The sequence below is a fragment of the Dermacentor variabilis genome, chromosome 9, assembly GCF_050947875.1.
Source record: "Dermacentor variabilis isolate Ectoservices chromosome 9, ASM5094787v1, whole genome shotgun sequence".
NCBI lineage: Eukaryota > Metazoa > Arthropoda > Arachnida > Ixodida > Ixodidae > Dermacentor > Dermacentor variabilis.
Window position 1 is genome coordinate 125,120,743 of NC_134576.1, and position 13,267 is coordinate 125,134,009.

At 43.8% G+C, this 13,267-nt stretch overlaps 1 protein-coding gene across 1 annotated transcript; it reads left to right on the forward strand.

The window, feature by feature from the left end:
* The first annotated feature begins 170 nt into the window (after positions 1–170).
* Positions 171–12,730, forward strand: LOC142557423 (uncharacterized). Its single transcript, XM_075669261.1, has 13 exons — positions 171–510; positions 639–758; positions 1,009–1,086; positions 1,170–1,251; positions 2,612–2,704; positions 2,816–2,846; positions 3,031–3,088; positions 4,033–4,352; positions 5,549–5,721; positions 7,907–7,995; positions 10,260–10,810; positions 11,381–11,433; positions 12,634–12,730. The coding sequence occupies exons 2-13, from the start codon at positions 639–641 to the stop codon at positions 12,681–12,683; spliced, it is 1,698 nt and encodes a 565-aa protein (XP_075525376.1). The 5' UTR covers positions 171–510; the 3' UTR covers positions 12,684–12,730.
* Positions 12,731–13,267: the final 537 nt, after the last annotated feature.

The window sequence follows — 13,267 nt, forward strand, 5'->3', positions numbered from 1 at the left end:
GACGCTCCGGACGCTTTAGCGGCGGCGCTAGCTGAAAAAACAACTTTTGATAATAAGCGTTGTTTGTCAGTATTAAAAACACCTTTTCATTACGATTTATATTTTAAATATTAAACAGCGGAGCAATACGTTATTGTATTACATTGTCTCTACTCTGAAAGTTAGCACGAGGTGGCAGCGGCAGTGAAATCAAAACCGATTCAACGTGCGCTTCGTTGTGCGACGGTGGGACCGCAGTTTTTGTGTGTCCCCTACAAGTTTTGTCCGTTTAACTTACGGATTTGCTGTGTCAGCTTGTTAGAAGCCGTTGATAGGTATCTCGTTTTCGTCGTCGCGTAATGTGACCTGAATTTAGCTTTGAAATCGATCCTGCGTTGTCATAGGTTGACCGCATGTTGGCATTCGTTGATAAGCGCCTACGGTACGAACACTGTTCCATGCTATCGTTGTTGTTGTTGGCTTGCTAGAAAAAAAAGATACACTGGAAACGCTGTTTATTATACGGTCACGGTGAGTGTGTGCCTTTTGTTGTTTGTCAAGATGCTTGAGTAGTTACGAGCAGCCTTTGTTAGTTGCAGAAGCAACGGCTCGGCCGCGGTGTATTGTTATCGAAATGGAGTTGGTTGTTTCCCTCGCAGATGCGGTGGATCAAGTTTGACACGACCGTCGGCGGAATGTTCGGCCGCGAAGTGTGTCCCGAAGACAGCGAATATTTGCTTTCACACATTGACACTTTCAAGTGTATGTGGCACGAACAGGTGCGTGTGTGTGTTTGTGTATACCTTTGTGTGCGCGTATGTTTATCGGCTGCACTAGTACTTTATTTTGATTCACAGTGTCACAGCTTGTTTAGTCAATGCGTTGTCGCTCTCGCCTCGTGTCAATTTCAGTATACTCTCTCTTTTACTAACCTTTTACATCTTGTGAAAACATGGCGCGTTTTTCTTTTTTTTTTTCTTCGTGTTTACATCCGGCGTCTGCTAACACGTTCGCATCTTCTCTTCCTAGACTCGAAACTACTGGGTACGAATGGTCATAAGTCTAAGAGAATACGTGAAGAAACACATTTTTACATATGAATCCCTGGTAAGTGCCTATTTCCTCCGTATTTCTCGCGCACTGCCATTGAGTGCGGAATATGTCATGCTTGTCTTTCTTGCCCCATCAAGGAAAGACTCGGTGCCCCTGTAGAAATCTTCGAGATGTTAATAGAATACGCATATATAAACATCTGCACCAATTTTACGCAAGGTAAGTGAAGGATCTCTTTTTTTCTGTCCAATTCGCTTAAATCTTCCGATTTCCGGCAGTTAGTTACTTCAAGTATACATTTGAGTCTCGGTATTGGCGCCTGTTCCATCAGGTATTCCGGTGTCCCAAAGTCTTTGCAATCCCGCGGCGAAGTAATGCCAGGCTCGCACCACACACATTTTGCTGCGGCCTCAAGATGTAAGCTTGTGCTTTGACAGAGTGCCGTCAGCTGATGTGCAATATCTTTGTTAGCTGGGTTTGGCCCACAGTGAGAATACTTGTGTAACCTAGCTTCCTTGAAGCTCGCAGATGAGATGTCCGCCACACTTGTTTTCCATATTGTCTGAAGAGGTTGGCGACATGCCTTGGGCTGAAAAGTCATTACTGCTCATGTTGCGGGTTGCATTGTTGACCTCAAAGTCTATTGTGGTACATTGGACTGGCTCCTACCATGCTGTGGCTAGCTTTGCAACAATGCGGAACCCCTCTAGGGTTCAGAGCCAGAGAAGACCTGCCGCTGGATCTAGATGTCCAGGTGCTCCCAAAGTAGTTTGAGGGGCCACGTCACGAAAATTTCATCTCGGTCACGGCCACGGCTTGAAGTTGAGACTGTGCCCTCTGCGGGCTTCAAGCTGGAGCGTGGAACTCCGAAGGAACCAGTTAAATATGTTCCAAGCACTCGATTTTGACCAGCCAAATGTAAAGTACAGCGCCGGAGCGCTCGATAGTGAGCTGTTGAATGTACCATTATTAGCTAACAAAGTGTCAAGTTACTCAGTAGATAGTTTAGCGTAGATAGTGGAAAATTTACTTGTTTACAATACTGCTGCTGTCATTTTAGAGCATGGCAGTTGGGCAATGCGGTATATACTGCACAAAAATAGAAAACTTGGCAAGATGGGTTACATTCACTGCTTAGCAGCACAAAGAACAGACAAATGCAGGCATAGATGGGACAATCATCTGAGCATGGCTCGGATGATTTGCGGGGTGCCATTGTCTTCGTCTGTCATGCCGTAGTGTTTCCATTGTCGCCATGTTGATATCATTACACTCCTTGTCATCAACCTCATTATTTTGCTGTTTTTGTCAGCCTTGTTGTTGCATAATTGCTGTCTTGCTGTCATTGTCACACAAGCACTTGCATCATGCGCACAATTGCTTCCCTTACGTTAAAACATTGCACTACCTGGTAACATTTTGTGCAGCCCCAAAACAGGCTTTACAGCAAACTACACCTACAAAATGCTCACATTACTCAATGCCTCTCTGGGGGCCTGTGAGGTATCCCTAAATAAATGAATAAAATTGATTCCCATGCTTTATAACTTGTAAAGCAACTTTTATTCGTCTTTTTCAGATAGTTTTGGAAAAGCCAAGGACTTCCTAATGGCCATTATAAATGTTACGGCAAACAAAGATATGAAGAACCAGATAGGAACGCGACCCCTATGTAAGTTCAGCATGTGGCTTTTTCTTTGCTTCATAAAGTTGCCTGCTGAAATACATTTGGAACTCAGAAGCGAGTGTTGAATTTTTCACATTTTTTTTTTTTCTTGTGCAGCAAATGACCCGTTCTTCAACAAATTTACGAGGTATGTAAGGTTTATAGCTCTTCATGATGGTTTAACACAAGTTTAATTAACGCTTTCTGGTCTAGGTTTTGTGCATTAGTATGACAATAATAAAAGAATTCTGTGTAATTTTTGAATATACCAGAGCCTTCTATCTGGGGGTGTGTGGACAGTAAATAACTGTGTATGTTTCTTTTTGTTGCAGAGATTCTTATAGAACAGTATTTGGCCAACCTACTTCCGCAATCAAGATGCAATTACAGGTGCGTTACTGTGATAGCAAGCTTGGGCGCAGATTTGTGCACATCTGGCTTAGGTTGCCGACATGTGTATTTTCTGCACTCTCTTTCATATGAACTTGCTGTAGAATCTCATATTAAACGGAACCTTAAGGACTGGAGAAGTATGTTCCGACCACAGGAGTTTTGTTTACCGAATAACAAGCACTATATATCCTGCACTCTCTTTACAGTGTTAGCTATGTTAAGTATAAAGAAGTGAATGTTGCCATTTGTTTCCTCGTGGTTTGGGCGCGGTCAGTGGCTACTGCATCGATTAGGCTTCACTAGTTCTGGTTTCGAGGAGGTGCCAACAGCTTGTCAAAAGCAGAATTCTACTTTGACTCCAGACAGTAATTGAAAAACGCACAGTCCTGCAAAGGGAGTCCAAATTATCGAACGAGACGCTGCTAATATTGTTTTTTTTTTCATTTTACCAATTCCATGCAAGCTACATTTGTTATAAATGTGTACGTGTCAACCTCTGAACATTAAAATTCGTAAAACCAGCTGACATGACGACGAAAAGGGGGCTTAGTAGATTTGTGTATCTTGCCACGAGGTTTGTGCAAAACAAGAGTGAAGCGAATCTGATCAGATTAGCGTCTTTGTGGCACGGATCCATATTGTTTGCGTGGTGGTAATGGCTTATGTGGAAAAAGGTAAGCGTTCACATTTTTGTATTTAAAAAATGCTTGTTCATTTCTTAAGACAGTGTGTTGTTTTCTGGCTGTCGGGCATCGTGGTGCTTTACTTATCGAAAAGGCTTTGTCAGGTCCTTGAAAATATTTGAAAACAATTCAATTTTTATCCACCAAAGCTTCCACCAATCCTGACATTCCTGTACAGGAACTAGGAGCTTCGTTGAATCCGGGAATTAGTAACTGGAGCAAGTTCCTAAAGAAAACGTCTTCTCTCTCTCTCGTCAGGTTTACATATCCGCCCCGCTGTATGGACGTTTCGCCGCTGGTGTTGTGGCTATCCTGAAGCAGTGGGTTCAAGCCGCCGACTGCTCCCTGAGGGACTTCTATCAAAAGTTCCACTCCAATTCCTACTGGCCCTACCCAGATGACTTCTGCCCTCAAAAGATATTCTTCAAGTTCCTCGAGGAAAGGTGTCACGGATGGGAGAGCCCCGACTTTGAAGAAGTCGAGCAGGTCATGATCCAGGCGCCTGACCGCAAGACGGAATTTGTGGACGTCGTCGCCATTTTGCCCAGTGAACTCATGGATTACAGCGGTGCCAATGTGTGAGTTGCACCTCTCTCTTTGTGCCGAGGCTTTCGTTGGCCTCTTCCCACCTCCTTTTGTGTGGACGGCTATCCGGCCGAGGGAAACTGGGCCAATCACAGAGACGGTGCAATCGAAGCTGGGCTGATCCTCGTACTTGTGCAAAGGGTAAATCCTCGCAAATAATCTAATGTGGTTTGCGACGTGTGCCAATCCTGTAGCCAGTATAGCATCCTGGCGCCCATGTTCCTCGTAGCACTACTGAGTAGAGATAGCCAATAAGTGCCCCCAGCAGCATATCTCGGCATGCTTACCAAGAAGCCATCACTTCTAACCAGGAAGCTATCAAGTGCAACTTCACATTATCTGGGTTTATTGCCATGATTTGTGACGGCAGCACACAGGATCATTTCTCTGTGGTAAATGTTCAGTAAAAGGTATCTAGGCTGTTCAAGCGAACAACATCCTGATCATTTTCTTTTTCTTTTTGCCTGCTTGGTTAATTCTTATTGTGCCCCCTCGCCTTTTCTGCTTGACAAGTCTCCCAAATTTACAGGTCTGGAACTTGTCAGCTGCGTATTTGTCTCCAATGTAAATAGATATGCTGACCGGTGTAAAAAGTGCAGCTCTGTGGGCGTTGACGTGCACAGTTTGCATGCAAAAAGTATGTCAGCAAACTCGCTCACAAGTAGACTCGGGAGTCACCCACAAAGTCGGGGGCAAATCGTCACTAGCGTAAACCTGTAACGGAGTATTCGAGGACAGCTTAAGCAGGCGTGAGTCTGAGTCGGAGCAAGTTCAGTGAATCTGAAAAGCAAGTCCACATCCCACTAAGTACGCGTAAATCCAGGTTAATCTGACTGTGTGTCCACGAGCAGGTTTCAGGAAATGATTGCGCGAGTCTACATCGAGTCCATGATTTCATGAATTGCAGTGAGCTTGAGCGAATGTTAGCCCATGAGGTCTAGTAAGTCTGCCCGAGTCTTATCTTGCGAGTTTGAGTCCTGTCGAGAGAACCTAGCTTCAATATGATTTCGATGATTTAGTAATTCCTAAGGTAAAGGTATAAGTACTATATTGCCTGTGACTCTTACGTGAGTTCTGTTTTGTCAGCTCATAGTGCAGAACACACCATGAGGTTCAAAAGTAAGCAGTCCAATGTGTCCAGACAGTGAGTAAGTGGTCGTCACATTCTTTTGTCTTTCTTGTAACGCAGGGACGACAGCGGTAGCGAGCACAGTGGGGATAGTGATGGTGAATACGGCATCAAGAACTGGCATGACATCATGTTTGCTGTGAGCGACCACCTCATCTACCATTGTCCATTCCATGTCGAGCAGCTTTGTGCCACCTGCATGGCTGATGTCTCGGACAACTCGGGTGATGAATGTGAGTAACATCTTTTTTTTTTCTCTATGTACCACATTTTCTAGACTATAGTCTGTTAACCGTACATGTTTAGAAGTTGAAATTCTATGTGGTGTAGACTGTTCATAGGATTTAACTTTTTAATGTAACTGGCACGCTTAAAGAAAATAGAGGCCCAACTGGGCCTGACCATGCTAAATCATGTAGTGGAATCAACTAATAGCCTAATATGTGCAGTCTAATAAAAGACCTGTGGCCTTACTGCTTGACAATAAACTTTTTGCTTCCCGACTGTGTGCTGCTGGTAGCCGGTAACGGCAGCAGCTGAGGACTATGTAAAAAACTGTCTATAGATGGTTCGCGTTGACGTCATCATGGCCACCATATTTGGGTTCTAGCTCATCGAGAAGCTGTGTTAACTTTGGAATAAAAAAGGGGGAACCTTGAAAGTCAAATTTCCTTTTAGCAGTCAAATTTAATCACTTACATGTTGTATTACACGCTATATCAAACTCGCAGGCGCGTCTTTGCAAGTTCACATCAGTGGGTTTCTGCATTTCGAGAGACAAGCACGCGGAATTAAAGATGCAAGCAAGTAGAGAACACGCCTTTTTGGCCAGAATTTTTAAGGGCAAAGCTTTCTTTGCCTCTTCCCCGTGCTTTGGAATTCGTCATTTGCTCGCTGGATATATTTATGGACAAATGTATTTTAGACAGCATGGGCTATTGGGTAGTAGACAATTTGCCTTTTGTCTGGCCTAGCAGGCAACTTTGGTCACTGGGTATTTGCCCATTCTTGGCTGAATACCCAGAATAGATGTGCCACAGTCACCGAAGGGGCATGAAGCCTGTGGTGTACAGTAAAACCTCATTAAACAGTAGTTTCGTTAAGTAGTAAAGTCATATCCCCGACTCAGTGGCCATTGAACATAATGCATTTTGCATTCGCATAAACCGTACCAGCTTATTGCGTGTGTATCGGTTAACACGTAGTGTTTCCACTTTTTGTCGCGCAATCAGGGCAATGTCTTGTCCCCATCGGGTGGCCCGGCAAAACAACAAGTCTCAGAGATCAGAACAATGGCCTCCAAACAACCTGTGCATTTGCGTGTGAAGCCACATCAACATCATTTCGGTGCCATGCCAGAGCGCGTTGTGGCATCATGCAAGCTAGGACTCTTGTCATACCGAAGCTTGGATAAAAAAAACGCGGTGCTCAGCATAGAAGAAAAATTGGACATTGTTCGTGCTATCGAAAATGGCACGAAGAAGTTGGTGCTGGCACACGACAGGGATATACCATTGCCTACGGTATGTGGCATTTGGAATGCGAGGAGGTTGACTGTGAAAAGATGTTGGCTATGAGGTTCAATCGCCATCGTTGCCTCTGTTGTTGCCTAAGTGTTTCCTAACGACAGTGATGAGATGACAGTGACAGTGACAACACAAAAGGGGACAGCATGGGCGATTCAGGTCCAACAGTGGCAGAAGCTGCGTGTTACATCAGCCTCATAAATGCAATCGTCGTGAAGAGAAAAGCACCCCGCAATGAAAAAGGCGGCCCGCAACTTCTGCAGCGCTACTGCGCCCGTGCATGGAGAATATGCAATGTCAATGAGGAATCTGCCATGCTAGTATTTGCCATGAAGAGGAGGCTGGCTGAAAAGCTGGCTTGCAGCTTCAGTAAGTTTGAGGCCACTGTCGTTGCTGCTAGGCTGCCACGGCATCAAATGAAAATAAGATTTTTGTCGCGCAAAGTGTATAAATAGTGCATATTTTTGCCCTTTCATCACTCTCTCCGAGTTCCATTTTTGACGGGTAAGTGGGCGATCTCATGCTATTTCGGCTAAGCAGTACTACCGTTTAGTATGTACTTTTTCCTAGCTCTGGCCGACTACGGTTTAACGAGGCTGTGCTGTATTTAGATTTGTGTCGAACTTCTCTGCACATATGCATCTCTTCAACATTCTTCTCTTGACAATCACCACTTTTGTCTTCGTGATGCAGACAGCCAACAGTGTTAGACGACGAGGCTGTGCTCAAGTTATCCTCTACTGCTGCTACCTTGCCAACTCATAGAAGCCTTGCGTCATTTAGATTCCAACATCGCATTGGATCTGCGAGTGTTCAAATGTCTGCGCCTCCTTTCATACAGAGAGTGCAATTCTCTTGTAGCCTGAACTACACGTCCTTTTTGCTGTTGCAGCCGATTCCGTCTCCGTCGAGGACAGTTGCGAAGACTCCGACTCTGACAATGCTGCATCAGAGGACTACAATTTTTGGCACCAGCCTAAGGTGTGTGGCAATTATCCCATTCATATGCTTAAACTGTTGAGCTGACGGATCAAGAGTATTTAAATTTAGACTTCTAGCAAGTGACTGCAGAGTAGGGATTTGTGAATGGCAATGCTTTGTGACCAAATTTAATCGGATAGTGAATGCTTTTCGAATAATGAACAGCAGTTTTCATTATTACAAAACAGTGTTTGCATCCTAGTATTAAAAACATTAGCATGCTTCTCTCATTACATTGTACGTTATGAAGCCTTGCTTATTAAAAGCATGAATGGAGCATTAGGAACAAACATGCAGTCTGCTCGCATACCCAGGGCTCTTCAGAGCTTGGTAATGATCACAGTTTAGTCAGCAAAATGTAGCTTCGCTATGTAATCTCTCGTGTTTTACGTCCAGTGTGGTCATAAGGATGACAATTATCGTACTCTTGCTTTAATTATATATTTGGTTGTGCACAGTTCACGATACTGAAATATTCCAAAACTACTCGCTAGATATTCGTATTCACGAACGTTGTAACTATTCGATTTGTGGGCTCGGTCATTCGTTATTAAAGAATGTTTTGAATGCGTTCAAACCCAGTTATAACAATACCGGTTTTAACAATATGTCGGAAGTAACAGTAGGCAGCCTGTGACACTGAACTTTTGTGTGTGCTCTGTGGTAAAATAGACCTTTTAGTACCGTTTTCTCATGCCGAGTTATTGGCTATGACAATTAAATCTGCGTACTGAGTGTCTGTGCTGAAAGGAAAAGAAATGCGAAATCCTGGATGAAGAAAGAAAAAAAGAAAGTGAGTTCGTTGTACGTGTTTGCGTTGCCGGGCATGCTTCGTAGTCTCCACTCTCCCATCTCCCTCCCACCCCTCCGAAACACGAGTCGACCACACCAACAGTGCCCGCACCGACGTTCACCAGCATTGTCAACTTGTGTTTCAGAGTGGGGGAAAGAAGGTGGGGGAGGGGCAAGCAAGGCAGACATGCGGAGTGCGTGACATACCAACAAATGCTGCAGCTTGTTCCTTTTTTTTTCATCTTTCTTTCTTCAGGATTTCTGGTTCTAGTCTGGCTACACCCATTAGCCAGATTTAAGTGTTATAACCAAAAATGCAGCATGGGAGCATTGTAGTAAGTGGTTTGTTTATAACCTTAGACCGCATCTAAATGTTCACATTGCAGCGGCTGCTCGTTGTTACATCCAAGTGTTGTTAAGAGCAGTATAATGTTAAAGTGGGTTTGACTGTACTTCTTCCTGTTGAATTAAAATTATGCGATTTCCATACATTCTTTCCCTTTCTTTTCTTTTGTGCTATCCAGTTGTAACAGTTATTGGTTATAACCATACAATTTTCTTTGCATTTGAATGTTGTTATATGTGGGTTCGACTGTATTCACACACCCCTATGCAGAGTCTGAGCAACCTTCTCTCAGGTAATATCATATCTCACATGATTTTCGCAATTGGAGCAAGATAAAAAGCCCGCAGAGTTTACCTTCATGGAATGAAAATTTATTCACACCTAATTCAGTCTGCAGTCTCTTGGATATCTCTCTGTCGCTATCCATTGCATTCAATATTGCACATTTTTTAAAATTACTCTGCAGCAATGGCAAACGGCATGGTGATGCGCGCCTTGACTAAGCATTTCACCAGTTTACCCTTTGACTCATGCAAGTCTCCAGAATGCCAAATATGTGTGACACAACTGTGTCACTGGAAGCTTCACATGTAAAATACTTTCGTTAAATGAGCTTTCAAAGTGAAACCGGTACAATGTCACTGCCCACCTGTGCAAAAACTTCTGTCGTCATCATGTGGTGACGCTAACTCTTGCACTAGTCGACACCGTAAATGTTTTGATTTTGTATGCGACTGCAACATGCAGGCAGCTTTATAGTCGTCTTCTTAGGGGGAAAAGCTGTGCATTTTAATTGAGTAAGCATAGTAATTAACACTCACTTTGATTCAGGCGGTATGGCTACACTGAGAGCTTTGTATAGCTGCTACTGGCTGCATTCAGCATGTTTCCCCTTCGATGTCACAGTATTGTTCAATCTTAAGGCCTTTGCAAAATTAATTGTCTTTCAGAGTAACATAGATGGAATGCCTGTCAGCTGCTGCTCAAAGTTGTGCATCGCAGTGCAATGTTGATACAATTGCAAGCACATGTAGCTTACCACATTTTGCATGCGGCAGAGAGTATAGAATGACTACCTACCTTCATAAAGTGCTGACCCTGCCGTCTCTCTTGGTTCTTCCTACAGGTATTATCCGCCTTGCACGCCGCAGAGCAAAAGTACAGGGAGAGAATGTTGGACAAAGCCTTGGAAGCCCACACCGACGACAGCGCAGCAAATGCTCCTGCCTCGTCGCGGAAGAACAGAAAGTCTCGCAAGAATTCTCGCGTCACCCTCTCCATAAACGTCCTGCAGCTGCCGTCGCAGCGACCGCAACCCGTTTTCTTCAAGGCTGGTGCGGTGCCGCCGAAGTCCAAGTCGCAACCCGAAATAATCAACTTTGAGGACGATGACGAGAAGGCCAGCAAAATTTCTGCTGCCCTAGAACGACTCAAACTAAAAATAGACACCAATGGGACACCTCCTGCTCAGCAGCAGCCTGAGAAGCCTCGAGAGTCGGCGTCGCAGGAGAGAGCCAAGTCTCATCAGCCACCGCAGAAGGCGGCACCACCAAAGGAAGCCCAGGCTGTGGACAAGAAGCCATTAGCCAACGGTGCTGTCGCTGCATCGAAGATGACGCAGCGAAAGTGCGCCAACTGTAGCAAGAGTGAAGGCATCAAGCTCAAAAAGTGTTCGCTGTAAGTGCTTTGGGAGTTCACGAAGCTGCACCACTGTCCGAGTGCCGATTCGAAACTTGTGGGCTTTGTTTGCTTTAAACAAGCGCAGAAAAGCGTTTTGAATTTGTAGGGAGTTTGTCGTACGCTTCTCCCATGTAAACAGGGGTGTCGTTCATAAAGAGCGAAAGTTGGGAAACACTCATAAGATATTTTAGTGACTAAAGTATCAGAGTTGGTCTCTAAATGTTATATGTATGTGCCGTTATCGACATCATATGACATCATACCACAGCAAAATTTCCCAACCTTGCATAGCAATAAAGCGAGGTATGATGACATTGTAAAAAAAAAATAAGACGAGTGTGCTGTGCCTCTTTTTCCTGGCTCCACCATTGTGTGGCAGCCGAATGATTGCTGGAACAAAGCAATCCAATGTATTTCGACATCATGATGTGTCCACCTCCTTTACGAGACTATGAACGTAATGCTGCCTATCGTTTAGAGAGCTTTTATCATTTGGAAAGTGCCGTCATTGTCATTAATGTCTATGTGCTGCGATATGGTTAATAAACATCATCCATCTATTGGCAGGTGCGTCCAGCAGAAGATGGACCCGGTGTATTACTGCTCGAGAGAGTGCCAAAGTAAGTGTTCCTCCACTTTGCTAGACAGATCGTAGAGTACAGTAAATGCCTCGGGGGAACACCCAGACTGCAGCTGCGATGTAGCATTGAAGGCGCGCAGGTTGTACTGGCATCCACAGATATCTGTCTGGCGTCTAAATGAGACCCTGTCTTTTGGTAAAGCAGAACAATTGTTGCTGTTATGTTCCCTTTATGATTGAACTACACCCGTGCCTGGGCCCTTGAATGTCCTGTTGAAATTGTTGACTGGTGCCACACAGCTCATCCATAAACCAGTGCCAAGGTGGAAGTATATAGGGCAGCCAGTGGTAAGAAGTGAAAGGCAGGATAGGAAAAGAAGAGAGTGACGTCTCTCTGCTTCACGGCCAGGAGTGTCACCTACACAAATGAAGACTACTCCAACTAGAGGCATCACCAAATCGAGTTTTTTTTTTTTTTCACGAGAGGTGATCACTGATGAGCATCTCTGAAAGTCTACCCCTTTTCCATCCATGCAAATGAGGCATTTGTACTTGTTTGCTGGACAGTCTGTGTACAATTTTGTTAAAGGTGTTCACTACTGTTAAACCTCAATATAATGAACATTAATATAACGTAGTACTAAATCTAAACATTTTAGTTGGCCATGCTCAGTGAGTATTCTGCTGCTATAACGAAACCAAAAATGGAAGACTCGAGACAGTATCGGTTACAGCAAAGCAAGTATTTGTTTGCTTAAGAGTCAAAGTGTGCATTTTGGGTACAAAAATGTAAAATTACTTGGCAAGGGCAACTTGATGCACCTGCATGTTTTGCACACAAACGGTAAGCCAACATGATTATTGTCTGCAATTGCATGGTTGCATATTCCCACACGTTCATCATCATCACGACATGGAAATGTTCACAACGGCGCAATATGTGTGTGCAATTCAGCGTTGTTCATGTTTGATGTACCAATACGTATCAAATTCGATAAGAGTCGTCATGCTTGTTTCTTTCGAATAGAATTGATCACAATGGCTTTTCCCCACTGAAATAGGTGTTCGCAGTTGTATCAAAACACCTGGTGCAACGAAAATACTTCCATGTCATGTGTGACGTCGGTATTAACTAGGTTTAACAATGCTGGAAAAGATTCAGCAGGTGAACTTCTGATAGAACTTAGAGGTTATGATAACAAGCTACAATTTTACCGCCTTTGCCTTTAATCTTTTGCAGTGGAGGACTGGGAAGAGCATCAAACAGTTCACACGGATGACATAGACTGAATTCTGCAAGCACCAGAAAACTTAATAAAATAGGATTATGATGTTTGTTTTGGAATTGTTTTACTGTTCCTTGTTAGCACCTTGGACCAACTTTGCATTGATGGCCTGTCATGGCTGTCCAAATACTTAATTATGACAACATTAGCAGTGAAATATTGAGTGTCTCTCTCCTATAGCACTGTACTCTTCCTGTAGAGCAATGTTGCAAATGTCAGCAAATTTGCAGTTTTGACAAGGGCTGATCTTCAATGTCTGGACTAGACTTGGAAATCGCAAGACATCATACTTGTACATGTGCCGAAGCCTATGCAGCGGTAGGCATAATTCACTTCCATTTGACAGCTCACTGGCCTCAAACAAGTTTAAGTTGAACAGTAGACTTGCATTACTTTGACCTTGACATAGCCTATGAAATTGATCAAATTATTCGGAAAGTTGAAGTGTAAGCATGAACACCTAAACACCACTGCAGTATTAACTCTTATTTTAATGCACTCTGATTTTTTTTATCAGTTCAATGTAGAAGAAAACGTACACCGGAATGTACTGTGCTCTCGAATTTTCAAGGACGTGGCATGCCTCCA